This window comes from Arabidopsis lyrata, assembly GCF_000004255.2.
Source record: "Arabidopsis lyrata subsp. lyrata unplaced genomic scaffold ARALYscaffold_1, whole genome shotgun sequence".
In the NCBI taxonomy this organism is placed as follows: Eukaryota; Viridiplantae; Streptophyta; class Magnoliopsida; order Brassicales; family Brassicaceae; genus Arabidopsis; species Arabidopsis lyrata.
The window spans coordinates 3003067-3031044 of record NW_003302555.1 but is presented as its reverse complement, the minus strand read 5'-3'; the positions used below and the strand labels follow the sequence as shown (position 1 = coordinate 3031044).

The window sequence follows — 27978 nt, the reverse complement described above, 5'->3', positions numbered from 1 at the left end:
GTCCTCCGATGATGATGGTAGTAGATCTTTGGGCGGAGAGTCCTCCTCTGATGAGAATGATAATGAGGAGGATGAGATTGCGCCAGAAAATCAGCCGGAAAATGCGATGGTAAGTATTTGAATGGTGTGAAACTGGTAGAACAGGGTAAAACTATGTGTACATCTGGGTACTACTGGTAGAACAGGGTAACACTATTGCAACTGAGGTATAATGTGTGTTTGAATTCTATGGTTATTGGTATAACTGGTAGAACTGGGAATACTATGTGTTTGAATTCAGGGTATAACTGGTAATACTAGGACATTACTATATGTTTGATTTCTGGGTAATACTGGTATTACTAGGGTATAACTATGTGTTTGAATTCTGGGTGAAACTGGTATTACTGGGGTACAACTATGTGTATATTTTCAGGGTAATACTGGTAATACTCGTAATACTATTCGCAGAATAATGATATATGGATGAATGTCTGTTCTGTTGCAGGAGATCGATGAGGAAACAATAGCAATACCACCGCTAAGTATGTATTTCCCGCCTTCAGAATATGTGAAGAAAATCAAGCTATCAACTCGGTGCTATATTCACGAAGTGTTGACTACATTCGATGAGTTGGAGCCTCCGATGAGCAAGTCTGAGAGGGCATTTTTTGAGAATCATCCGAGTTTTCAACACGTCTTCCACATGCCAAGAGACCCAAACCACCGACTTATGGGGATGTGGATGCTCCTTCTTAGCACGGCGCGAATTGATAGGAAGAAAGAGGTGTGGTTCGTCGTCAATGGCGTTCCAATCCGATATGGTATATCGGAACATGCATTGATATCGGGCTTCAATTGCAAGAATTATGCGCTTGATTATAAAAATGTGGGAAGTATGGAGTTCAAGAGGAAGCATTTCAAGAATGTTCCTGTGAAACGCGAAGACGTGAGAAAGAAGCTCATAGAAATGGTGCCGAAGGGTGAAAGATCAAAAGATAGGTTGAGGATGATGGTGCTCTATTTCCTAACCAGCATTATTGTGGCGCCTATCAAGACCGGGGAAAAGGCACCTCAAGTGGATGAATTTTGTTTAAAGGTTGTGAATGATCTTACGTTTTGTAGGAATTTTCAGTGGGGGAGGTATTCTTTCGAGTACATGTTAGATACCATCTCACACACGATGAATCATTTCAATGGTGTTGTCACCGATAACGAGAAGTACATATGGCCGGTTCCGGGTTTTTGTCTTCCGATAGAGGTTAGTTACAAGTTATAGTAATTGGTGATTTTTTGGAATACTGGTAATACTGGGAATACTGCATATTAGAAAACTGGTAATACTGCATATTAGAAAACTGGTAATACTGGTATTACTGTTCTTCATCTAAATATATGTTTTTTTATTCTGTAGCTTCTTGCATTCGAGGCAATCCCACTGTTGAGGGAGAAATTCATTGAGGACATTGCAGGAGCAGATGAGAGATGTCCTAGGATGTGCAAGGTGAAACCATCCCCAACTAGCATCATTCTCACTGTCGAGTACGCCAACCGCTATGATATAATGATGACGATTTGGGTCTTGAGCTGAGGCAAATACTAGAACACCACCATATCCGTTCTTCAAATGTGTTGCATCAACAATTATCACTTTTCTCATCACTTGAAAGCCTTCAATGCTAGCACCCAAAGCTATGAATAGGTACTGAAATTTATCTTCCTCATCCAATTTCAGATATGTTATTGTACCTTCATTTACCTTCTTCAACATGTACAAATAACAATTGATATCCTTGTAGCTATCTTCCGCGCTACCTTTTAAATCACAAATGGCTTTCCTTTTCCCTCTCAATGCGGTGGAGTACGATATCTTCACACCTAATTTCGTCTGAACAAGCTCCATGATAACCTTAGGAACTGGAGTTTCCATTTGTCCTGGAAAAGTATCATGAAGAAGAGCTGCTACTAATTCAGGAGTACCTTTCCTCTTCCTCATCCTTGTACTACTCTTACTTATCCGGGTACAAGTATGCATCTTGTTGTACTTTCTAATCGAGTAAATACTTGTATTCCAAATATTTGAAGCTCGTATACGCCAAGCACAATTTTCTTTAGAACACCTTAGGACATATCGCTCCTTATCAGACTTTTTAATAACATAACCAAAACTGTTAGCAAATGCACCTTTGTCCACCACTTCCTGCAATGCCGCCCTGCTTGGAAATTCTTGTCGTAAAATCAGTCCAATACCGTCTTCCCATTCTTTTTTAAACTGACCAGCTTCTACAACAGGCGGTGGCTCAACGTATTCATCACCCCTATCATCACATCTATCCATAGATTCATCACGTGATCCAATCTCAGGATCTTGAGTATCATCAACCTCCATTATTGCCTTATTTGGTACTGTTCCTTGTTCCTCCTCGCATTCACACAAAACGATGGCAGCACTATCTCTCATTTCATCCTCATTTGAATCCAATTCCGCATAGTTCTTACCAACAGAACTTTTATTGAGGAGCTCCACTCTCGACAGTTGCTCGGGCAATTCTGGTGGAGTGATGACGTCCACATTCAAAACATATCTACGGTAATTTTCACCTGAAGATATATAGACACCTACATCCTCATCATCACTAATGTAAATCTCTTCAGTTGGTCCCATCAGCACAGCATTGTATCTCATTTGCAATTTAACCTTACTTTCATCTAATCCAAGCTTCGTGCATATCCTACCTTCTAACATGGAGAGCGTTATTTTCCCCTCCGATGTATTCATCATCAAGCTATACATGCGACCTTTGCATTTAAAATATATGATCACGTTCTCCATCATTGTATCCTGCAAAAACAATACAAAAACTCTGTCAGTTATACTAGTTGTACTAGTTGTACTACAATTCAGGGTAATACTAGTATAACTAGTCATACTACATGTAAATGGGTAATACTAGTGTAACTGGTGATACTACATGTAAATGGGTAATACTAGTGTAACTAGTCATACTACATACATCTAGGTAATACTAATATAACCAGTAATACTACGTATATATTTTTCAATAGATTCAGGTACAATTCTACTCAGTTCTACCAGTTGTACTTTCGCGACAAGAACTCAAATCGAATGGTTTCGGGTTCAAAACTACAATTCACTATGATTCAGTTGCTGTAATCCATTTCTTACCCATTTACAGACCTATTCGACCCAGAAACTATGCATAAACTTCCAATGTGCATATCCAAACACAAATAGCTAAATCTAATTGGATTCAATCTCCTATATGTCTAAATCCTAAACTTCAATTTGAAGCTCTATGCAGCTAAAGGAACATACCTGTCTCAACGAAGCTCGCCGGAAAGGAAGAAACGGCAACAATGGAGACACAGATCTATGGCGGAGGAGGAATCGGAGCTGTCTCGTCGGAGCTCGAGCTCGAGAACGAGGAGAACTTTTTTTTCTTTTTTCTTTTGTTTCGTTTTTTTTTCAATTTCAAATTAATTAAATTGAAAAAAAATAGAAGGGCAAAATCGTCTTCACACATTTGCTTAAATGAGAAAAGGATATGTAGACTAAGTAAGGATATAAGAGGTTTGTGTTTGTCAAAAAGGGACTCACGAGACAATCTCTCGATTTAGCTGTTTGTGCTTCATTTATTACTGAAACCAATTCCATGATAAAATCACAGATTCACAGTTAATTCTTGAGAGTTAGAACGGCCCAAAGTTGGATCTGAACATGAATCATTCTACATCGTAGTAAATAATTGACTTTGGGCCACCAAAGAGACCGGCCCAGTAAAGGATACCTTAATATTAGCGTTTCAGTAAGCGAATACAAAAACGACACGCTGTGCATGTTCAGAAAGCGAATAATACAAAAACAACAGGCTGTGCATGTTTAAGGAGTTAGAACGGTGGAAAGTGTGGAGTTTAGCCGAAAGTCCCACATCGGTTACATGAAACAAAGGAGGGTTCTAAAACTGAGTATAAATAAGAGAGTCATGACTCAGGGAAAATCACTTACCTGGACGGGATCAACTCGCGATCAAGAAGACGAGTGGCCTAGGCTAGTGACTTCCATTGCACATACTGGAAGGGTGCTATGCTTAAGGTCTTCCCTTGAGGAAGAGCCTACGTCATTATTTGTGGCAGAGGGGGTTTGCGTTCGCGCAGCCCCTACCATTTGCTTAAGTCTAAGAATGTTGTTTAATATGACTAACAATAATCTTTCTGAAACTGACTCTCATTACTGATGAACTTGTTTGTTATTAACAACGATAACGACTTATTCAACTTTGCTCATTATACATATGTCAAGAAACAGACCACCTTGATAAACAACGACTATCTTGTTCCGATTATTCGACAAAACAGAAAAATTATTTTATTGTATGCACACACTCGGGTGGATGAGCAAAAGAACACAAATAGCGCAATCACTACTTCCTCAAGCTGCGTTTACAGTAGTCGTCCCGATAGTCTTGAGATCAAAGATCTCGATCCAGTAGCCATCAGGATCCTTAATGAAAGCTATATTCTTCATCTTTCCTGCAAGGTTTACATCAAATAAAGGATTAAATATAGATTCCCCAAACAGAGAGTCGCAAAATATGAAAATTTCAAATGTCTATTGGATTCAGCTGGTAATAGTAGTACCATCGTTTGGTTTCTTGACAAACTCTACTCCCAATTCTTCAAATCTCTCGCATGCCTTGTGCACATCATCAACGGTAACCCCAATGTGCCCTGTGAAAACAACATAGTTTCTTTTTTTACATTTGTAATAATATAGGACTTGCCATAACTCAAGCCTCAATTTTTAGGCTTATAAACTGGTTCATATTGATGCTATACATTCTAGCCACCAAATTTAAAGCTCCCCAAAAACATAACCTACCGAAACACTGTTCAATTACTTCTAAAATGTAGAGAGATAATAAGATAGAGATATTTTAGAAGGACTTTACCAAATCCACGAGGCTCAGAGTTCCCATTGTGATATCCTTTAAACTCAGGATCACTCTCTGTACCCCAGTTGCTGCAAGAAAAATTCATATGTAAGGAACGTTCAATCCAAGAAAAGGAAAGGGAGAAAGTAAGGCATTAGTATTTGTTTCTTACTGAGTCAATTCAATCGTTGCCGGTCGACCAAAGGTCCAAACCGTTCTCTCTGTTGGATCGGCTGGAGCTGTTGTAGTATCCTGTACCATAGTAAACAAATCAAACCCAGCTTTTTTGCAACCCTCCACTAAAATTCTAAAATCAGTAGAATTTAGGACCCAAGAGAAATATATCTATTCATCATTATCATCCACAACAAGAAAAATCAATATTTCAAAAACTGACAATTTAACTCCACTTTTCAATAAGCATTTTAAAACATCAATAGATTGCTTGTTTAGTTTTCAGTGTTCTATATTTTAATGTGCTGAAGCTCGATGCATGAGTTCCTGGAACATAAGTTAGATGCTTTAATCACCTCTAGCTTAGTGAAGAGTATAACTAAGTAAGGGTCAAAATTCTACCTCGTAGCCCAGGAAGTACAAACTAAATTTCATCTCAGAGAAATCCAGCCTCTTTAGCAATCTGGAATAACGTAAAATATAAAGAGCCCATAAGCCTACAGAACAGAGGAACCCATTTGCTTCCCTGAGGACTTAAGAGAGAAGATGATTCAAGAGATGGAAAAAACTTACGACATTCCCAGCACGTGTGAGTAAAAGTCAAGACTAGCCTTAGGGTCCTTGATCCGAAACATCTGAGAGTTACAAAAAGATGGAAAAATGGAACAATTTCAATGGTTGAAGTGGAAAAAGGAAAGGGCAAACAATCACTATCTAAACAAAGAAGATACAAGACGGCTTACAACACCTAATCAGAGAGTAGCAGCACTCAAAAGTTCAAGAAAAAGGGAAGGATTGGTTTTCCGAATCTTTAATCACCACTTAGTACATTCAATGAAAAGGCACATTCTTTACCACACCAAGAATTAAATCTATAACTTGGTTCAGTCTCCTGCAAATTTCCCTGTCATTTCTAGATATTTAGATTATATTTTCAAATGAAGGCTACTTTGATGATTATCACAGTTTCATCCAAAATTACCAAAGTGAAAGATACTATGCTAAGATCAAGAACACAATGTCAAGCATTAGAGCAGATTCAAACAACAGTTCTTTAGAAGAAATACGCAAACTCAACGATAAAGCTAAATAACACATACGAAAGCCCTAACTGAGAACAAACACCCATCCATTCACCTTAAGAACCCCAAGACATGTAACTTCCAGTTTCAATACAAAAATTACAGATCGGTCAATCAAATCGTAAATCGAGGCAGAGGAATCTTACAGTCTGCTGCATGATATATCCTTTTGTAGCCTCATCCCTAACCGTTGACAAGCCAGGATTGTTAGCTGGTGATTCCCTCGCTTCCGATGCCATCGAGAACACACGAAGCTGATCAAATCTCTACAAAATCGAACAGACCCAGATGATTAAACAACACACATAGTCCAAATAAACGATTCCAAGCAAGTGATTTCCAAAAAAGCATAAACCTTTGGCCTCCGGGTACTGTTGCAAGGGCAAGTGATGAAAGAAAAACCGGTGGAATAAGGTTTAACGAAACGAATTAGAGGTGATATGCGAGATATAGCAATTGCTATTGAGTACGAACCCATTACGTTTCCTTGGATTATCAAAAAATTTGAGCAAAAAAGGAAAAAGGAGAGAGATTTACCTCTGTGGCTGTGACTGTGACTGGGAGAGTGGAAGAGTTTTGGGGTCAGCTCAAATGCGTTTTGACGTACGGGATTAGTTGCAAACGACGTCGTTGGTTTGGAAAATCAGTTTTCCTTACCGGTTTTGCTCGGTTCCGGTTTGGCTGAATCAACGGTGATAGATTTTGTTATGGTACGGTGATCACTGATCAACTGTGTCTATGATGGGTTTATTCTTGGGTTAAGCAAGTTTCTAAGCGTTTTGACGTAAGTAGAGAGGTATTCATATTTAGAGGAATTGAAAAGAAATTATTTTGTTTGGATGCATCGTGGAAAACAATATGACCATTGTGATGAAACATTATGGAGCAATCTGGAAGTTGCATGTGCAAGATTATGTTAAATGTATTCAAATTTTCATGTTGTTGTTGATCCATTTCGACATGGACCTATACTGAAGAGAAATGTGTTGGTAATCACAAGTCAAGTTGAATGGAAACGTGTGCATGAGTATATATGCACGATGAGCAAATATGTAGTGTTTTTTTTTATAAAGTTACTAAAACTGTTGATGAGCAACGCTGCCTTCTCAGCTCCACTTGGAGGCTTTTTGGGGGCAGATCCATGCTGCATGTGTTAAAGAAAAAACTCAATTGCCTACGGCCACAAAAATGAGATTTAAGTATTTCTTCTAAAATTAGGGTTAAGTATTTCGTTTAATATAATTTCAAATATGTAGTTTGAGAAGATACAAAGTACAAACATTTAAATGATGAGGTAACTGAGAGATGTGATGAAGGACGATCAAATCTCTTTTTTCCATTAGACGGATACTTTTTATAGTTTTGTTTGAAGTTTTCTTGATAAAACAACTCGTACGTTGTCAATACGTTTTTTTCTTTTTATATACCATGACGTTGTTATTACGTTAAATAAATAAACTAACATTGGATTTGAAGTGGTAACTTTGGACCTATATATAACTTGGCGTATTATATAATTAAACCAAGCACTTTACCAAGAAATTTAATAAACCATTCAATCTTATAATATAGGATTATAAATCATTCCAAGATTCTAATCTGCCCCGGCGTTTCCAGATTTTGAATGTTGTTTTTGACTCATCTTTGATTTGACAATTATGCTATTTAAAAAAAAAATTGATTTGACAAGTATCTGATAGACACATTATCATATTTATATTTTATTGTGACATCATCGATAAGTTGACTTTCTAAAATCGGACAGCAAAATTTTGTCTTTTCTCAAACCCCAACAGGCCTCAACAGAGGGAACACCGGCCACGTCACCAAGATTGATGTATATACGCTAGCGGCACGGAAATGGTACGGCGAAAATATACGTATACAACTACTTTTTCTTGTTATTTTTAAGACGTCATCTACAACTACATCCCGTGAGCGCAATTGCTAGAGCACGGGAGAATGAAGAGTAATGATTTCAGCAAGAGCAGCCGGACGGACTATTCTAGTGAGACGTATATCTATCTACCTATATCAATTCGCCGGAGTCGATTTAATATCTACCTATTTCTAATTATGTAACTATTCTTATAAACACGTGATTAGGAATTTTCTTGTTCATTGATCAATTTTATCTCACATATTTATATTTATGATTTTTTGTCTAAGTTGTTTAATCAAATATATCATACATATATTTTCATAGTTTGTGAGAAATCTAAAGTTTCTAAATTTATCAAAGACATTACATCCATGTTTAAGTCTAATCATGGATATGTAAAATTGCTAATGCCAGTAAAACTATATTTTTTTTTGGTGAGTATGCCAGTAAAACTATATTACAACCAACTTAAATATCGAACAAAGTTATGTATATATGTGGTATAGATGGTTGGGGACTATATACATCATGTGCTATATAAAATTATCCAATTTTTGCAGTATTATATGTGGAAAAATATATAATATTTTTGTTGAAGTAATAAGCGTATTGATTATTTAGAGACAACTAATGTGCAGCTAAGGCCACAATAAAATAAATCGTCCAGGAGACAGCAGTTTTCTTCACCACAATTATTCCTATTCTTGATACGATGTGATATAGAATTACATTGATACCCTTAAGAATTATGAAGAATTGGTCTAGCTGCATAAAAGAGAATCACAATGACATTACTTAAAAATGATTAAAACATGGATTTAAAAAAGAAACATAGAGCATTAATTGTCTTTCATGACAAGTCAAAAGGATTCCACTTCCACATACATAGCGATTTCTGAAACACAAGAGAAGGGAAGGGTACAGTTGTCACTTGTCATCTGAGAGGTGAATATCGGCAACCTTTGGGGATTAGCGAGAGAGTACGAAAGATGCTTGCGGCGAAAACTGATTCCTCGGAAAAATGTATTTTTAATATTGTTAGTTAGCCGTTGAGAATCTCCAAAGAATACTTTTTTTTTTTTGAAATTGTCAAAGCTATACGAATCCTATATAAGCCCTCCTCGTGTAACTAATATCTAAGTACATCAGTCAAATAAACTTGAAATTTCTCAAAGGAACTTGATACGTTTTAAATTCATGGGTGATTCTAATGGTGAACCCGGAAGCTCCATGCATGGAGTTACCGGTAGAGAACAGAGCTATGCTTTCTCGGTAGATACACCAACTGTGCCGACCAACACAAAGAAAAAGTACAACCTGCCGGTGGATGCAGAGGATAAGGCAACGGTTTTCAAGCTCTTCTCCTTCGCAAAACCTCATATGAGAACGTTCCACCTCTCGTGGATCTCTTTCTCAACATGTTTCGTCTCGACATTCGCTGCTGCACCACTTATCCCGATCATCAGGGAGAATCTCAACCTCACCAAACAAGACATTGGAAACGCAGGAGTTGCCTCTGTCTCTGGGAGTATTTTTTCTAGGCTGGTGATGGGAGCCGTGTGTGATCTTTTGGGTCCTCGTTACGGCTGTGCCTTCCTTGTGATGCTGTCTGCGCCAACGGTGTTCTCCATGAGTTTCGTGAGTGGAGCCGCAGGCTTCATAACGGTGAGGTTCATGATTGGTTTCTGCCTGGCGACGTTTGTGTCTTGTCAATACTGGATGAGCACTATGTTCACCAGTCAGATCATCGGTCTGGTAAACGGGACAGCAGCCGGATGGGGAAACATGGGTGGCGGCATAACGCAGTTGCTCATGCCTATTGTGTATGAAATCATTAGGCGTTGCGGTTCAACAGCGTTCACGGCCTGGAGGATCGCCTTCTTTGTCCCCGGTTGGTTGCACATCATTATGGGAATCTTGGTGCTCACGCTAGGTCAAGATCTGCCAGGTGGAAACCGAGCTGCCATGGAGAAATCGGGAGAAGTTGCCAAAGACAAATTCGGAAAGGTATCTCTATCTACATGAATATGTCAAAACAATTTAGTCCAACTATATCATAGATGGATCGGATCAAATAGGCTAACTCGTGATATCGTATAAATCGTGTAGATTCTGTGGTATGCCGTTACAAATTACAGGACTTGGATTTTCGTTCTTCTGTATGGATATTCCATGGGAGTTGAGTTAAGCACTGACAATGTTATCGCCGAGTACTTCTTTGACAGGTTTGTTTTCCGTATTGATTGGAAATGGATAACTTTACATATATTCAGGAACAACATAAGAGTAAAATGTATAATATGGTTCGTTCAGGTTTCACTTGAAACTTCACACAGCGGGGATCATAGCAGCGTGTTTCGGGATGGCCAATTTCTTTGCTCGTCCAGCAGGAGGCTGGGCATCTGACATTGCAGCCAGGCGCTTCGGGATGAGAGGGAGGTTGTGGACGTTGTGGATCATTCAGACGGCCGGTGGTCTCTTTTGTGTGTGGCTCGGTCGTGCCAACACGCTCGTCACTGCCGTTGTATCTATGGTCCTCTTCTCTTTAGGAGCACAAGCCGCTTGTGGAGCCACCTTTGCAATCGTGCCCTTTGTCTCCCGGAGAGCTCTAGGCATTATCTCTGGTTTAACCGGAGCTGGAGGCAATTTTGGGTCTGGACTCACACAACTCGTCTTCTTCTCGACTTCACGCTTCACAACTGAAGAAGGGCTAACGTGGATGGGAGTGATGATAGTTGCTTGCACGTTGCCTGTGACCTTAATCCACTTTCCTCAATGGGGAAGCATGTTCTTGCCTCCCTCCAACGATTCGATCGATGCCACGGAGCATTATTATGTTTCCGAGTATAATAAGCAGGAGCAGCAGGATGGCATGCATTTAAAAAGCATCAAGTTTGCTGAGGGAGCCAGGACCGAGGGCGGCCCCAGCGTCCACAATGGGAACATTTCCAACAATGCTTGATCATGCCATTGATGTCGACAAAACGAATGATTTCACTCATGTGAAATGGAAACAAACTATTGGAATATAAACACCCATTTCTTTCGTCATATTTGATTGCGTTTTGTTTTTTGTTTCTGCTTTTCTGGATTATTCTTTTCTATATGTTTGTAACGAGCGGTTTATAAAACTTAAAAGCTCTTTTTGGTTGAATTGTGCGTACGTGTTAAGAATTTCATAGAACAAGGGGAAGCATCAGAGAAGGAAAACAAAAATGTTACTTGGCTATATATATAGTTGTTATATCCCGATTTTACACGTTCATCGGTTCATGCCCATAAAATTTTTAAAACTTTCATACATTACCATCACGTATAGATGCTTTTAAAAATGCATTTAGATATGAATAAAATTTGGTTTATTTTATGTTTCCAATGACTCTGTTCTTTTCCACGACGCAGCGACTCTGACGAGCGACTAGAAAGAAAGCACAGTTTTTCTCTGATTTATTTGTTTAGTGTCGCTGAAACTAAAAACGAGCGATTTCGATGACTTAAACAAAAAAAGGATGGGCGTCGCTATAATTTACAGCGACAACTTTAATGGCCTAAAAAAACTGATGACAGTTCCATTACCATATCAATATCAGCGACAGTTGAATAACAACGTGGCGAAGGAATTTATCTTTCCCCGTTTATAGTAATTTTGGTCGTTAGTGCGTCTAGAAGAGGAACATGGCCTATATATGCAAAAAAAAATATATATATATATATATATATATATATATATATATTTTTGAATAAAATGTAAAATTTATTCACTTGAAAGCATACAAACAAATGAAAATGAAAGATCATGTATATTGTATAGGCATCTAAAAGATCATATCGTAAATAAATATTCAGTTGTTCTTCCTTGGGACGTGATCTAAATTTTCTCACTGTCAACCTAATCGTGTTAGTTCAGGATCCAATCCAGTTCTGATGGATTTGTATTACAAAAAATTATTTTATCAGTTCTAATTAAAACTTTTTGTACAACAAGAAAAAACGGAAAATCAGTTCTAAAACGGTTAAACCTATTTTCCGGTTCAGAGCAAGAATTTGGAGATCATGTCTAGACTCATCATTCATCAATATGGTACAAAAATATAAATGCAGAATTTATTATAGTCGAGGATCCTATTGATTACAAGGTAAATTTGATAGTTTTACTGGACTGTTAAACATCAATATGGAAACTCCGCACTGCCCAAACCTACCATCCTCGACATAGCCCACAAAACTCACTTTTCCAAGTAACGAAATAAACGCGAAACCAAAATTCATACACTGAATTCTACTTCTATGTGAGTTTGATATAGAGATCAGAGATAATAAGAAATCAGATAATTTAGTAGTTGGTCACCTCTCAAGGCTAAGAATCGAGGAAAATGTCATGATCATCATCGCTTAAATAACCCTACCTTCCCCCACCTTACCAACTTAAACGGATACATAGATAATAAAGTTTTTATTGTGTGGTGTATATAATTCTTTAATGAATTGAACAAAGGAGTTTGCCAGTTCCAATTATCAATCGCAAATGATATATGCAAAATAATCAAATACCTCAAGACATAGATATATATTTTGATAAGACAAAGATTTCTTCAAGGAAAAAAGCAAAAGTTTTTTTAGTAAATGAAAGATAGATAGTAAGTAATGTTCTGCAAGCATTGATAACATTTGCATTTTTTTCCACTGTGTGACATATTCTTATATGCGAATGGCTGCTATGATCAAGCATTGTTGGGTGTGTTCTCAGGTGGCGTAGCAGCAGAGCGGATGCGGCGGCCACCCTCGGACTTGGCGTTCTCGGCAAACCGGAGGCTTCCTTGATGCATGTTCCTCTCTTTCTCTTGTTCATTCCACTCAGAACCATAGTAGTGCTCCTCCGTACCTTTGACTGGATCTTTGGACGGAGGCAAGAACATGCTTCCCCACTGAGGAAAGTGGATTAAGGTCACAGGCAACGTGCAAGCGACTATCATCACTCCCATCCATGTTAGCCCTTGTTCAGTTGTGAAGTGTGAGGTCGAGAAGAAGATGAGTTGTGTGAGCCCTGATCCAAAGTTTCCTCCAGCCCCGGTTAAACCCGAGATGATGCCTAGAGCTCGCCGGGAGACAAAGGGCACAATTGCAAAGGTGGCTCCGCAAGCGGCTTGGGCTCCTAAAGAGAAGAGGACCATAGCCACAACGGCAGTTACGAGGGTGTTGGCGCGGCCGAGCCACACACAGAAGAGACCACCAGCCGTCTGAATGATCCACAACGTCCACAACCTCCCTCTCATCCCGAAGTACTTGGCCGCAAAGTCAGACGCGTAGCCTCCTGCTGGACGAGCAAAGAAATTGGCCATTCCGAAACATGCTGCTATGAGCCCGGCTGTGTGGAGCTTCAAGTGAAACCTGAACAAACCATATATACATTAATTTTACTCTTATACTTGAATATATGTAAAGTCTTCTATTTCCAATCGAGACCGAAAACAAACCTGTCAAAGAAGTACTCGGCGATAACATTGTCAGTGCTCAACTCAACTCCCATGGAGTATCCATAGAGAAGAACGAAGATCCAAGTCCTGTAGTTTGTAACGGCATACCACATAATCTACACCAATATTTATACGAAATCACGAGTTAAACCTTTGATCCATCTATGACATAAGTAGCCAAAATTGTTTTGTCACATATTCATATAGATATAGATACCTTTCCGAATTTGTCTTTGGCAACTTCTCCCGATTTCTCCAAGGCAGCTCGGTTTCCATCAGGCAGATCTTGACCTAGCGTGAGAACCAAGATTCCCATGATGATGTGCAACCAACCGGGGATAAAGAAGGCGATCCTCCAGGCCGTGAACGCTGTTGAACCGCAACGCCTAATGATTTCATACACAATGGGCATGAGCAACTGCGTTATGCCACCACCCATGTTTCCCCATCCGGCGGCTGTCCCGTTCACCAGACCGATGATCTGACTGTTGAACATAGTGCTCATCCAGTATTGACAAGACACAAACGTCGCCAGGCAAAAACCAATCATGAACCTCACTGTGATGAAGCCTGCGGCTCCACTCACGAAGCTCATGGAGAACACCGTTGGCGCGGACAACATCACAAGGAAGGCACAGCCGTAACGGGGACCCAAAAGATCACACACGGCTCCCATCACCAGCCTAGAGAAGATACTCCCAGAGACAGAGGCAACTCCAGCGTTTCCGATGTCTTGTTTGGTGAGGTTGAGATTCTCCCGGATGATCGGGACAAGTGGTGCAGCTGCGAACGTCGAGACAAAACATGTGGAGAAAGAGATCCACGAGAGATGGAACGTTCTCATGTGAGGTTTGGCGAAGGAGAAGAGCTTGAAAACCGTTGCCTTGTGCTCTGTGTCCACCGGAAGGTCGAACTTGGCAGTCTTGTCGGTATGCACAATTGGTGATTGCACCGAGAAAGCAAAGCTCTGTTCTCTACCGGTGACTCCATGCATGGAGCTTCCCGGCTCACCAGTAGAATCACCCATGGTTATAAAATATATCAAGTTTCTTTGAAAGTTTTAGATTTGATTCAAGTTTATTTGATTGATGTCTGGATATTAATCACACGATGACTTATATAGGATTCCTAGCGTTGACAATTTGAAAAAAGCATTCTTTGGAGATTCTCAACGGTTAACTATCGATTTAATATTATTTTTTGAGAATCCATTTTCGCCGCAAGCATCTTCCTAGTCTCTCGCTTATCCCCAAAGGTTGCCTATATCCTTCCAAATGACCACTCTACCCTTCCCTCATCTTGCGATTTAATGATTTATGGATAGTCAACAATATGGTTGTGTACTTGTGTTAGTAATATAAACTATCATTATTATTATCATAAAAACTTGTATCCGTCAAAATGCGTGGAACCAAACATAAGTCTGGTTACATACAGTGATACAGGATAGGCTAATTGTTTTTTTTTTTCTCTCTTTTCTTAAGGTTTAAAGTTTGGTCCTCTTTCGTCAAGTCATAAACTGGACTTAGTTAGAACTACAGTAACAGCATTAGCTAGCATCTAGCTCGTAATTAAGGACGATATTTTATATATGAATGGTTACTACTAGTCTATATGTCCTAATTAATTTGGAGGGTTGTAATTGTCATTGTAACTCTGATTTTTTTTTTTCTTGTGTGATAAACAGTATTTACAAAAGGGGAAGATGATCGTTTAGTGAATAAACTAATTGATCTCCTGGACGGTCGGATTTAGAGTGGCCTTAGCTGCACATTAGTTGTCTCTTCAAATTGCTTACGATTGCATATATAGGACTTTAGCAAAAACTATTTTATTGATTTCATATATCATTTTCTTTGTGAAAAATTGAAATCGTTGATTAAGGAAAAACACATAATTAAATATCAATATCGTGTGTGTACATGTCTAATGTCTTCATCTAAACCACAGAGACGTATATGGTATATGTGATGGTGGTTATATATATCTATTTTTACGTTAAAAAGGAAAACTTTTTACTAGTGTTGAACACAAAAAAAAAGAACTACAATAAAGTCTTAGAAGAAGAAGAAAACAGCAAACTAATCCTATATACAAAACCAATATGATATACAGTTATTTTTAAAGAAACATATCTAATAACGATAAGCCTTTTAACAAAAAAACATATCTACCTTTTAACAAAAAAACATATCTAATAACGATTGAGAGTTTTATTTTAGCCATTTTAGATTTTCGTAATAGCTAGCGAATCTGAATTTTTTATAAGGTCTTGAAAATATCATAAAGTAGTTTAGACGGTGGCGTGCATTGATATGTAGATATGCGTATAAACAAAATGTGGGTGCACGCAAATTTCCGTACTCTTCGTGCCTGACGTCAGGCCAAATGAGCTAACTATGCCTGTGGGTTGTCTTGTCGCGATGGGTATTTGAAATAGTCAAGCGATCAATCTTGCTGACGTGTCAAAGTTCCAACAAGTTGGGATTTGATAAAAGACAAAAATTCGATGTCTAAATTGTGAAAAAGTCAACTATTTCGATGAGCTCATCATCTTTTCTCCATTATATGTGCTTACATTCGCTTAAACAATCTGACACATATGTAATGGACAAAAGAGAATCCTATAATAATGATTATCAAAAATACGGAATTGCACATTATTAATATATACTTATATTTTAACAACAATTCAAGGGTATCTTTTTGCTTGTTAAATTTTCAAGGAAAATAAATTGATTAAATTAGACATATATAAACAACATAAAGAAGTTTTCTAATTACAAAATCAACTTTAATTTACAAAACCTATAAAATACCAACGTTAGTTATAATGTTTTTCACTGACAAATAAAAAGAAGTTTATAATGTGAATTATCTAGTTAATTTATTTTTTGAATGACATTAAGTTAATTAGCAGTACTGTATAAGAAAACGACATGGTTCTATTATTGTAAACATAAAAACCAATGCTTAAATTACATTGCTTGTATACGAAACCCAAAATGACTTAAGAAGGAAAAAAAAAAGGCAGCGAACAACGTAATTATCTCCCAAAACTAGAGGAAGTAGACATAAATTGGTTGTTGAAAAAAAAAAAAGCGAGAGAGACATAAATTGGTTTTTAGGTCTACGTTTTAGTCGTGAAGGAACCACTTCGTAAACTACATTTATCTGATAAATGTCTAAGCAAATCTATTATCTATAGACTCTAAATAGAGATAGAGAGGGAAGAGTTAGCGAAGAAACAGTTCCCCACCGTTTGGAGAAAGTAAAAAGTGAACTCCAAAGAAAGATGACGAAAATAGACATTTTGATCTATATAATGCAATAATGCATATTTAAGCTTTTTCGTGTAAAGAAATTATGGTTATGAAAACAATGAACAATTTTGTCAGTTTAGACGGCAAATTGGTTTCAAAACCAGTTTCATACTTTTTTTTCACCGTAAACGAAAGTATCACGCAAAATGTATTATATTTCAAATTCACTAATGAAAATTATAGATAAGGGCCGGGTAGTTTTCGTTATTGATTAAGATTCCACATCGGCCAAGTGTAGATGGTTCAGACAGGCTATTCTTGGACTTATCCCTCTAATAACTACATACTCGACTTTTTTTTTTTATTATTTTTGGGTATACTCAACTTGCAAATGTACGTATAATTTCAATTAGTTGAAGTCACAACTCAAATAAACTAATGAACTAATATATTCAGATATTGTCTAATTAGCGCTTGGGCTGTCGGAGAGACTTCGATTTTATTTTTGTGATAACGGCTCTGCATCGTGGTCTGCCGAATTATCAAATGCTGGCAATTCAATAATTTAGATATTTGATGATGACGGACCATTAGACTTTCTGCATAATTTTCACATTTCAGATATAGACGTCCTCGTTGACTCTCAATTTCATACTACTACTGTAAAACTATACTAGGATATGACCCGCGGTACACCGCGGGATTAATTATTTGATTTTTTTTCTTTTTTTATAATTGATGAATTTGTTGTGTATAATATTTTTCGTTGTACACCGCGGATCGATTCTTTTGTAACTAAAAAAAAATAAATTTTAAGTTGTATTTGTTTTGTTTAGTGTTTAAGATTGTATAATTGTATTTTGATTTTTAATTTTAGGATTTCACCCGTGGTGTACCGTCCCGTATTAATATCGACCCATATCCGTCCCACCACATTAACTCTGTCCCGTGCAATTAAACATCATTTTGTTATTTTTATTTTCAATAATACTTTATTTAATAGACATATAGTTCGATTCAATTTAAAAGTTTACTTTTATATTGTATATATATATATATAATATTTATAGAGTTCATTTATTTATAATGTTTATAGAGTTCATTTATAATATTAATATTATAAACTTTTTTTAGAATTTAAATATTATAAATATTTTAAACGTTTTATAAAGTTTAAGTATCGAATTTTTATTAACTAATATTTTATAATAATTCAAAATAATTTAAATATAAGATCAAATAAAAGTGAAAGGATATATCATATATTATGTTTAAATTAGGTAGATATGTTTTAGGAAATTAGCTCAAATTTGTTATATTAGCATTACATCATCATATTTGATTTTCTTATCTATAAAAATCATACCAAATTCTGAAGTCTCATTTGTAAAATCTTTCCCTCCAGATTGGGCAACAAATCATTGAGTTATTTATTAATTAATGTGTAGTTGATAAATAAAAAAAAGCTTACCAAGAACGTAGTATTTAGTTATGGAAAGCGATATCAATGGTAATTGTTGGTGTGAATATCTATTAAAGTTTTTTGGAAATTTGTGATCCGATTTCAATTTTGATCCATCAATGGCATTTTGAGCAAATACTTTCAAAGACCAAAGGTTTTTTTTGCCAAATGTACTTCAAAAATGTTAATGTAGATTAAATGTTTGAAAAGTAAGGTGTTAATTATATGTATAAAGAGAGGCTGCTCGAATCTCTTAATTCTGTATATTGGCTATGTCTCTGTTGTGGGCAATATTAATCGTTGATTTATTGACTTTAGTTATACAAAAAAAATCAGATACACTTTAAAAACATTAAACATATGAGATCTGGACTAATAAAATAAAATGGTAACATTTCATACATCGTACCATAAGCTTTTCTTTTTCTGGATACTCTTTATATTTATTAGTCGATATTACTTTTTTTGGTGAAAGAATTTGTACAGCTCTTTAAGAAAAAAAATATAGTAGTAAGTAGTAACTAACTTTGATATAAAAAAGAATTCGATTAGATAACGTTTACCTTTTTTCGGGGTCAATACTTGTCATTAACATAAAAAAAGAACTCTATACACACAATATATACACAAAAGAAAAAGAAAACATATAACAAAGAAATTAACAATTATAATCCTAGTAAATTACATGGGTCTATGCTATATACGAATGGTATAGTTCTTATTATGTGCTTCTTAGATATTGATACTGCCACTTAATTCGCAGAGGGAGCACAAAGAAGAACCATACCGGTTATTGATTTAGAACACTTTTGACTGTGACTGCGTTTGCTATAGAAGAGAGTCTAAAGTGTGTGGTGAGTTAGATATTGCGAGTGAGATTGTATTTATAGTGTTTAGAGATGAAGGTAGGGTTTTCTTCAAGTGAAAAGAGAAAATCTTGGTGAGCAAGTAGAAAATATTTGCAAATTAATGCATTTTCCAAAATAGTTAAGTAGGATTTAGCAATAAGTTAAAGAATATGCTAGCATATACCATCGAATATGAGTGTGATTGTTTGATATAGCATCTTTTCAATTTCTTCTAAATGGTGAAACCATATTTATAGGAAACAATAACATTTTTATATGATGAATATTGTTAAGATTAAGTTTGTAAATCTTTATTTGTTAGAATGCAATCTTTAATCCACATTTTAATAGGAAAAATTTTGATTGTCAAATATTGATTTATTGTTAATTGACGTAATCTAATCAAATATGTAGCATTAAATAGGAAACAATTTTCTTTGTGAATATCAATTTGTTATAACTACATATACGTTCCATATCTTGAAAAATCAGGGATTAAATGTCGTTTGGATTTAATGTAGGGATTATTAATAAGGAATGATCCGATTCAAAAAAAAATTGGGTCAAAAAACAAATATGGAAGGATCCGAATCAAAGATTTCCGGGTCAAAATTAATTAAAACCCGACCCGATTTAAAATAGCAAATTTGTACTTCAAAAATGTTAAGTTGATTTAGATCCAATCGTCCAAGTGTTAACTTTATTTGACGTTGCATTTATGATCAATGTCCTAAAATAATATATATGCTAAAAAAAATAAAAATAAAAATAAAAAAATAAAAAATAATAATAATAACAATAATAATAATATATATGCAGACATTTACATATGGTGGATATTTTATATAAAAAATAAATATTATATTATAAACATATTAACAAAAATATTTATAGCAATATTCGAAAGCCTATTGTTGATGAAACATGCGAAATGAATATTATTTATACATTAAATAATTTATTAAAAGTATATTCAACTTCAACTACAGTAAGAAAATATCCGAAAAAGAAGAGGAATTAAATTGCCGGATTAGCACGTAACATTGTACAGGTTTATTTGCCGAATGCCGATGACTGAAGAAGCTCTTTCTTTTAATTTGACCCACATCAGATAGGAAGGGCTCCATCGTGTGGGCTACTAATTAATTAACTTAGGCCCACGAGATCCTTTTTTTGTTTTGTCAAAGAGTTTCATATTTATGGATTTTTTTAGACTCAGGTGGAAGCAGGCTTGGCCCATACAAAATGGAGACTGAAATTAAACTGAAACAAACAAGAAAGCCAAATCCCGTAATGGGTAATCAGGCCCAAAAAATAGGCCCAAGGAGAGTAAGCCAACCACGCGGCCCACGAATTCTGATAAATGTAATTCGATCAAATGATATTTGATAAATATATCTATCTTCAGAATGTGTAACTGAACAAAAAAAAAAACATGAGATTCGATCAAATGAAAACACTATATATAAAATTCAACGCAGATCTAAAGTTTTCTTATAAACTCAAATCCTAATCTACACAAACTATCATTATTCCTAGATTTTGTTTTCTTTGAAGACAAATTATATCTCCTCTATGTCCCGGTCGTGTTTGTCAACAACAAAAATTACAACTCTCATTTATGATGCTAGAACCGTACACTCTTTCCAGTCGTCAATCGTCATGATGCAATTAGGAGACTCTTCTTGAAGACGACATGAAGACATGTCAAAGTCGTAAAAGTTTGGTTTCACTCCCATATTGCCTGTGTCGTCACCAATTATATATTTACAATTACGAACAAAAAATAGGATGTTTCACTCCCATATTGCCTGTGTCGTCACCAATTATATATTTACAATTACGAACAAAAAATAGGATTTTTGTGGCTATAATATGCATGTAGTACGAATGCTTAACTGGATTAAATTTCAAAGATGATGAATGATTTATTAAAAGTTGATTTGCAGTATCGTTTAAATTAAAGATAAAACACATAAACAACGGATGATTATTGGCAAAGTAAATTGACAATTCTCGTGATCTTCTCGAAGTAAAAAATCGGCTTTCGGAACAAGTATTGGGCGAGAGACGTGGAGCTCACCTAAGGGGATGGTCACAGAGTTGGTACTGGATGAAACTACATTTTCCTTTTTATATATATGAGTTTAATATGTAAGTTATAAAAACTAAGAATTTTAAGACATATGATAGGACCATTTCAAAAAAGGAAGGCACAAACTCGATTAGGTAATATTCACATTAAGTAAGAATATATGATCGATATAATATAAAAATATGTACTTATGCACTAAATGGTAACATCAAAAATATATTCAGCCGAATTCAGCCAGAATCAGCAACCTCAATCACTATTTACATAAAACTAAATTCAGTTCAATTCAGCCAGATTCAGTAATTTTTTCCACACTAACAGATATGTAGATATGTTTATTTCTGGTAAAAATTCAGATAATAACGAATACACAACTCGAATTAATTTATTTTGGATATGAGAAATTACAAATCAAATTTATATTTTAAAATAAGTCATACTATACAAATACAAATACGATATTGAATCATTCAGACACATAAAATCACTACCAGAATAGACAAGAGACGAATTTATGTTTGAATAATTATAGATATTTTTGGATAATTTTAATAACTTTAAGCTAATCTAAAATAAATTTTTAAAATTCGCAAAAACAACTCATACATATGCTAAAATATTTGTTTAAATATCAAAGTTTTGATAATTCTATTAATCATTCTCGTCATATTATTGAATAAAATACTAGATGACAATTAAAAAATATAGATAATCTTTATTTTATTATCATGTTAATTTTTGAATTAATTTTTCAATAATGTTTTGACAAAAATTTCATTAATTATTTACATATTTTTAATAGTTCAAAAATTAAATATGATAAAATAATTCAATTTTGCTAACCAATATATTATTTATATTAGTATTAGTTTTAGATAATTTTAGTATTTATTTATTAATATAAGAGTTACTTAGACAATTAGATCATTTTATCTATGTTATTCAGATATTTCTTAGTTATTCTATTGATTAAGATTCATAATTATTTGATGATATTTTTCAGTTTAAGTCTTAATTATTTTGATAGATTTTACCAAAAATCACAAAAAATTCAGCTAGATTCAGCAATTACCATTTATAAATGTAAAAATTCAGCTTGATTCAACTAAAAATTCAACCAGATTCCGCAATTCAGCCGGATTTAGCCAGATTCCTCGGTTATCATTTAGATCTGCTAGATGATACGTGATATAGCCTTGTACTGAGGTTTCTAGATGATACGACCATAAGAATCAAAGGAACATTTCAACATTTCCTTACTTATAGCATATGGTAAAGTGTAACGGCTCCTTGACCTTGGAATCCTTGAGGTGGAATTTCTATTCTTTATTATAAGATATTTAAAACATACTGAAATTTTAAACCAACCACTCTTAATAAAATACTTTCTTGGACTAATGGTGGAAATTTCAGAAAGTGATTCCTGATGTGAATTGGTCGTACGCAGGAAAGCAACGTGACCTATGTTGTTTTCATATTATTTTTCTTATGGGAAACATATTTTCTTCATCACCTTCTCGTGGTGGTTGTTCCACTTTCATAAAGTATAATGAAAAAAATTGATGAAAACAATAGAAAAAAAACTGGTAATACCTCTAAGAGATAATTGGAACAAATTGTCACAAAAACCTGAAGTAAAAAAGTACTGATTAAATCTTTAAAATTAAAGAGAGAAAGCATTTTTTAGATTTCAAGTTAAGGACTAGTGTGCCCATGTTTTGATTTTTTTGGTTTCATTATATCTTTTATAATATCATTTTTGCAATAAATAAAACTCCATGAAAATTTTGACAAAAATATTATGTGTCAACTGCTAAAATTTTAATTATTAAATCTTGTAGTCATTAAAAATATTTTATGTCAACTTTTTCTTATCATCATCTTTGAAATTTGATACACATCATAATATGATAATAAATGAAAACATAATGATTAAAATGAGAAAATATGTCTTCATTATTTCACAAGTAAAGTTTTGTGTGCCATATCTTGAAAATCGGAATGAACCAAGATAAATCCCACTGTGAATGTTTTTATCAAATTGAAAATGATAACAGATTTGGTGATGAATTAGGCTTTGATTCACACCTGCCCTTTGTTCCCAGTCTATATATATATATATATAAACATATTTCCAAGAGAGTCAAAGATGTCGTCTGGAAGGAATTAAGAAAGCATGGGAAGTCTTGCGGACTAGTAATCCGACGCCTTAACATATCCGTACAAAATCATCTGTTTCAATAAGTATTTATAGCTGCATGTGTTTCCCAACCAAGCTCAATAACTTATCGAATAATCTAAACTTTAAAGACTAAAATTATCAACTCTCTTCAGCAAAACAAAAATGGTGAACTACTCATCAATCCAGTGCATCTTCTTTGTGGCTCTGTTCAGTATGTTCGCAATTGTTTCGATTTCGAGTGCTGCTTCAAGTCATGGAGAAGTTGGTACGTAAACTTTAAAATCCTCTCTATTTATGTATCTTCCAAATTATGGTTTATTTATGAAAATGTTTAATTTGCTTAATGGTGATGCAGAGGACGAACACGAGTTTAACTACAAGAAGAACGACGAGAAGGGGCCAGAGAGATGGGGGAAACTTAAACCGGAGTGGGAAATGTGTGGGAAAGGAGAGATGCAATCTCCCATAGATCTTATGAACGAGAGAGTTAACGTTGTTTCTCATCTTGGAAGGCTTAATAGAGACTATAAACCTTCAAATGCCACTCTTAAGAACAGAGGCCATGACATCATGGTACACATTTTCTGTTTAATTAAGCACACACTTTTTTCATTGATTTTGTTGTGTTTATGTATAAAACTAGCTAGGCAACTTTCAATAATCATGCATGTGTGTTAAATCTTGTTGCAGTTAAAATTTGAATATGGAGCCGGAAGTATTAAGATCAATGGTTTTCGATATGAACTTCAACAGCTTCATTGGCACTCTCCCTCTGAGCATACTATTAATGGAAGAAGGTAACTATTTTCATTAAAATAATACTTCATCAAAACTCTTGATCGGTTCACAAAACTAAAAAGTATTCTAACTTGCAAACCAGGTTTGCACTTGAGCTGCATATGGTTCACGAAGGCAAGAAGGGAAGAATGGCTGTCGTGACTGTGTTGTACAAGATTGGAAGAGCAGATACTTTTATCAGATCGGTACACAAAAAAAAACTTAATCAATAGCTGCATGCAGATATATTTTATTGGAACCAACAGTAATTGTTGATTAATAAATTTTTAAAATTTTGGGTTGGTTTTAGTTGGAGAATGAATTAGAGGGCATTGCTGAAATGGAGGAGGCAGAGAAAAATGTAGGAATGATTGATCCCACCAAAATTAAGATCGGAAGCAGAAAATATTACAGATACACTGGTTCACTTACCACTCCTCCTTGCACTCAAAACGTTACCTGGAGCGTCGTTAGAAAGGTATTAATTACTCGTATATTTATCTATATATCTTCACTTCATTTGTGCTCTTAATTACCTAAATAATTGCAATGTTTAATTCTTTCAGGTTAGGACCGTGACAAGAAAACAAGTGAAGCTTCTCCGCGTGGCTGTACACGATGTAAGTCAGATTACTTAATAATGGTCAATGGAATATTCATCCCATGATGTTTTTTTTTTCCATCCAATTTATTCATTGTTTTAATTAGTGCTTTTAAATTATATCTAACAGGATGCTAATTCGAATGCGAGGCCGGTCCAACCAACCAACAAGCGCATGGTGCACTTATATAGACCAATAGTTTAATATATGAAGATAATAAAAGTTTTTAGTTTTTACTAATCTCTAATTCTTCATATAAACATCATAAATTATACCTTAAAATAATGGTTTCTCTAGTTACTCTTCGTTACACTGTTTTGATGATTTTATTTATTTATCCTTGCAAAATAATGGTAAACATGTTATTTGATTTATGTCACAAAAATAATGTTATTATTTTATTTTATATCATTAACACTTGGATTGTTTGTTTTGTATTTTGGCCGTTTACGTTTAAATTTTGCAAAACAATATAACTAAAAATCGAAAATTAAAATTTTTTTGAAAAAGATATCACAAGCCCATATAGTTGCCAAAATAAAAAAAAATCACAGGCCCCTATTGGGGACGTTAAATGTGGCGGGTAGTAAAAATAAATATCCGTTAGAAGAGCAACGACAAGGAAAGAAGAAGAAGAAGATGATACCCTCGTGTTCTCCTCTCACCGTTCCTTCTTCTTCTTACCCATTCCATTTCCTTCCTTCTTCTTCCGATCCTCCTTACGATTCTCTCCGAAACCACCCTTCTCTTTCTCTTCTCCACAATTGCAAAACTCTTCAATCTCTCCGCCTAATCCACGCTCAGATGATCAAAACTGGCCTCCACAACACCAATTACGCTCTCAGCAAGCTTCTTGAGTTATGCGTTATATCTCCACATTTTGATGGCCTTCCTTATGCGATCTCTGTTTTCGAAACGATTCAGGAGCCAAACCTCTTGATTTGGAACACAATGTTTCGTGGACACGCGTTGAGTTCGGACCCTGTTTCTGCTCTGAAGCTGTATGTTTGTATGATTTCACTTGGGCTTCTTCCTAATTCCTACACGTTTCCATTTCTATTGAAATCTTGTGCAAAGTCCAAGGCTTTTAAGGAAGGGCAACAGATCCACGGGCACGTTTTGAAACTTGGGTATGATCTAGATTTGTTTGTACATACTTCTCTGATCTCTGTGTACGTTCAAAACGGGAGATTGGAAGATGCACGTAAGGTGTTCGATAGAAGTCCTCACCGAGATGTGGTTTCCTATACAGCTTTGATCAAGGGTTATGCATCCAGAGGCTATATCGAAAGTGCACAGAAGTTGTTTGATGAAATTCCAGTGAAAGACGTAGTGTCATGGAATGCAATGATTTCAGGGTATGCTGAAACTGGTAACTATAAAGAAGCATTAGAATTGTTTAAAGAGATGATGAAGACGAATATTAGGCCAGACGAGAGTACAATGGTCACTGTAGTTTCTGCTTGTGCTCAGTCTGGTAGTATTGAATTGGGGCGTCAGGTACATTCATGGATTGATGATCATGGGTTTGGTTCAAATCTTAAGATTGTTAATTCTCTCATGGATTTGTACTCAAAATGTGGGGAATTGGAGACAGCATGTGGTTTGTTCGAAGGATTGCTGTACAAGGATGTAATTTCTTGGAATACCTTGATCGGTGGTTACACACATATGAATCTTTACAAAGAAGCATTGTTGTTGTTTCAAGAAATGCTGAGATCAGGCGAAAGGCCAAACGATGTAACAATGCTAAGTATTCTTCCTGCTTGTGCACACCTTGGAGCCATAGATATTGGAAGATGGATTCATGTGTATATCGACAAGAGATTAAAGAGTGCTACAAATGCTTCTTCTCTCCGGACAAGCCTTATTGACATGTATGCTAAATGTGGAGACATAGAGGCAGCACACCAAGTGTTCAACAGTATACTCCATAAAAGCTTGTCGTCTTGGAACGCAATGATATTTGGGTTTGCGATGCACGGGAGAGCTGATGCAGCATTTGATATTTTCTCAAGAATGAGAAAGATTGGGATTGAACCAGATGATATCACGTTTGTTGGTTTGTTGTCTGCTTGTAGCCGTTCAGGTATGTTAGATCTTGGACGCCATATTTTCAGAACAATGACACAGGACTACAAAATAACCCCGAAATTAGAGCACTACGGTTGCATGATTGATCTTTTGGGTCATTCGGGTCTATTCAAAGAAGCGGAAGAAATGATAAACAATATGGAAATGGAGCCCGATGGAGTGATTTGGTGCTCCCTTCTCAAAGCTTGCAAGATTCGTGGGAATGTCGAGTTGGGTGAATCATTTGCACAAAACCTCATTAAGATAGAGCCAGAAAACCCAGGTTGTTATGTACTCCTATCAAACATTTACGCTACAGCAGGCAGATGGAACGAAGTAGCAAAAATACGAGCACTCCTCAACGATAAAGGTATGAAAAAAGTTCCTGGTTGCAGCTCTATCGAAATAGATTCTGTGGTCCATGAGTTCATCATCGGGGATAAATTCCATCCACGGAACAGAGAAATCTACGGAATGTTAGAAGAAATGGAGGTGTTACTGGAGAAAGCCGGGTTTGTTCCAGATACTTCTGAAGTCTTGCAAGAGATGGAAGAAGAATGGAAAGAAGGAGCGTTGCGGCATCACAGCGAGAAGCTAGCTATTGCATTTGGGTTGATCAGTACAAAGCCTGGGACTAAACTTACAATCGTGAAGAATCTAAGGGTGTGCAGAAATTGTCATGAGGCTACAAAGCTTATATCAAAGATTTACAAAAGGGAGATTATTGCTAGAGACAGAACTCGTTTCCATCATTTTAGAGATGGTGTTTGCTCCTGCAATGACTACTGGTAGCCATCATTTCAGAAGATCTTGTTACCAATGAGGTTGGTCAAGAACTGTAATATAACTTTCTTTGTGTGGTTGCTGTACATTTCAACAAGATTAGTCAAGCAAGTAAATTACATATAAGGCGTTAATGATTCATTGATGTAAGTGTATACATGTAAAGAAAGAGTTTTCACTTTTCAAATAACAAATGCTGATGTCGAATTTTTCTAGAATACAACTAATTAAATAAAAGTATGCTTCATGCAAAGAATCAGTAGTCACCTGATTTTACATTTTATATAATATTTTTTTTATAAAATAGATTTAACATAATTTACTTTAAACTTTTGGAAATTTTGATTTTT

The 27978-nt window shown here is 35.5% G+C and overlaps 6 protein-coding genes across 7 annotated transcripts; 4 read left to right on the top strand and 2 right to left on the bottom strand.

The window, feature by feature from the left end:
- The first annotated feature begins 309 nt into the window (after positions 1-309).
- On the top strand, positions 310-4235 carry LOC110224995 (uncharacterized protein At3g43530-like). The gene is made up of 3 exons (XM_021013362.1): positions 310-1240; positions 1394-1483; positions 3993-4235. Exons 1-3 carry the CDS (start codon positions 470-472, stop codon positions 4233-4235), a joined length of 1104 nt encoding a protein of 367 aa, XP_020869021.1. The 5' UTR covers positions 310-469.
- LOC9328498 (lactoylglutathione lyase) lies at positions 4229-6800 on the bottom strand. 2 transcript variants are annotated; one of them, XM_021014992.1, is made up of 8 exons: positions 6725-6800; positions 6334-6453; positions 5679-5740; positions 5508-5568; positions 5104-5183; positions 4950-5020; positions 4639-4728; positions 4229-4530 (listed from the first exon to the last, which is right to left on the bottom strand). In XM_021014992.1, exons 2-8 carry the CDS (start codon positions 6424-6426, stop codon positions 4430-4432), a joined length of 558 nt encoding a protein of 185 aa, XP_020870651.1. In that variant the 5' UTR covers positions 6427-6453; positions 6725-6800; the 3' UTR covers positions 4229-4429. The 2 variants fall into 2 exon arrangements, with proteins under 2 accessions (XP_020870651.1, XP_002889680.1); XM_002889634.2 differs by lacking the exon at positions 6725-6800 and adding an exon at positions 6543-6711.
- Positions 6801-9230: 2430 nt separating this feature from the next.
- Positions 9231-11299, top strand: LOC9325744 (high-affinity nitrate transporter 2.2). The gene is made up of 3 exons (XM_002892389.2): positions 9231-10076; positions 10179-10294; positions 10383-11299. Exons 1-3 carry the CDS (start codon positions 9267-9269, stop codon positions 11029-11031), a joined length of 1575 nt encoding a protein of 524 aa, XP_002892435.1. The 5' UTR covers positions 9231-9266; the 3' UTR covers positions 11032-11299.
- Positions 11300-12600: 1301 nt separating this feature from the next.
- Positions 12601-14677, bottom strand: LOC9328497 (high-affinity nitrate transporter 2.1). Its single transcript, XM_002889633.2, has 3 exons — positions 13761-14677; positions 13544-13659; positions 12601-13457 (listed from the first exon to the last, which is right to left on the bottom strand). The coding sequence occupies exons 1-3, from the start codon at positions 14568-14570 to the stop codon at positions 12791-12793; spliced, it is 1593 nt and encodes a 530-aa protein (XP_002889679.1). The 5' UTR covers positions 14571-14677; the 3' UTR covers positions 12601-12790.
- Positions 14678-23363: 8686 nt separating this feature from the next.
- LOC9328496 (alpha carbonic anhydrase 7) lies at positions 23364-25105 on the top strand. The gene is made up of 7 exons (XM_002892388.2): positions 23364-23658; positions 23749-23966; positions 24084-24190; positions 24274-24376; positions 24481-24648; positions 24737-24790; positions 24902-25105. Exons 1-7 carry the CDS (start codon positions 23556-23558, stop codon positions 24974-24976), a joined length of 828 nt encoding a protein of 275 aa, XP_002892434.1. The 5' UTR covers positions 23364-23555; the 3' UTR covers positions 24977-25105.
- A 286-nt stretch (positions 25106-25391) lies between these two features.
- Positions 25392-27843, top strand: LOC9328495 (pentatricopeptide repeat-containing protein At1g08070, chloroplastic). Its single transcript, XM_002892387.2, has one exon. The coding sequence runs from the start codon at positions 25412-25414 to the stop codon at positions 27635-27637; it is 2226 nt and encodes a 741-aa protein (XP_002892433.1). The 5' UTR covers positions 25392-25411; the 3' UTR covers positions 27638-27843.
- Positions 27844-27978: the final 135 nt, after the last annotated feature.

Coding starts and splice junctions, on each gene's coding strand:
- LOC110224995 (XM_021013362.1), top strand. CDS start 470: ATGTCTGTTCTGTTGCAGGAGATCGATGAGGAAACAATAGCAATACCA. Junction 1,241..1,393: donor GTTTTTGTCTTCCGATAGAG/GTTAGTTACAAG, acceptor TTTATTCTGTAG/CTTCTTGCATTCGAGGCAAT. Junction 1,484..3,992: donor GATGTCCTAGGATGTGCAAG/GTGAAACCATCC, acceptor GTCATGACTCAG/GGAAAATCACTTACCTGGAC.
- LOC9328498 (XM_002889634.2), bottom strand. CDS start 6,665: ATGGGTTCGTACTCAATAGCAATTGCTATATCTCGCATATCACCTCTA. Junction 5,741..6,333: donor GATATATCATGCAGCAGACT/GTAAGATTCCTC, acceptor TGTAACTCTCAG/ATGTTTCGGATCAAGGACCC. Junction 5,021..5,103: donor GCAACGATTGAATTGACTCA/GTAAGAAACAAA, acceptor TTTTTCTTGCAG/CAACTGGGGTACAGAGAGTG.
- LOC9325744 (XM_002892389.2), top strand. CDS start 9,267: ATGGGTGATTCTAATGGTGAACCCGGAAGCTCCATGCATGGAGTTACC. Junction 10,077..10,178: donor CCAAAGACAAATTCGGAAAG/GTATCTCTATCT, acceptor TAAATCGTGTAG/ATTCTGTGGTATGCCGTTAC. Junction 10,295..10,382: donor GCCGAGTACTTCTTTGACAG/GTTTGTTTTCCG, acceptor TGGTTCGTTCAG/GTTTCACTTGAAACTTCACA.
- LOC9328497 (XM_002889633.2), bottom strand. CDS start 14,570: ATGGGTGATTCTACTGGTGAGCCGGGAAGCTCCATGCATGGAGTCACC. Junction 13,660..13,760: donor CCAAAGACAAATTCGGAAAG/GTATCTATATCT, acceptor ATATTGGTGTAG/ATTATGTGGTATGCCGTTAC. Junction 13,458..13,543: donor GCCGAGTACTTCTTTGACAG/GTTTGTTTTCGG, acceptor TGGTTTGTTCAG/GTTTCACTTGAAGCTCCACA.
- LOC9328496 (XM_002892388.2), top strand. CDS start 23,556: ATGGTGAACTACTCATCAATCCAGTGCATCTTCTTTGTGGCTCTGTTC. Junction 24,191..24,273: donor CATACTATTAATGGAAGAAG/GTAACTATTTTC, acceptor CTTGCAAACCAG/GTTTGCACTTGAGCTGCATA. Junction 24,649..24,736: donor CCTGGAGCGTCGTTAGAAAG/GTATTAATTACT, acceptor TAATTCTTTCAG/GTTAGGACCGTGACAAGAAA.
- LOC9328495 (XM_002892387.2), top strand. CDS start 25,412: ATGATACCCTCGTGTTCTCCTCTCACCGTTCCTTCTTCTTCTTACCCA.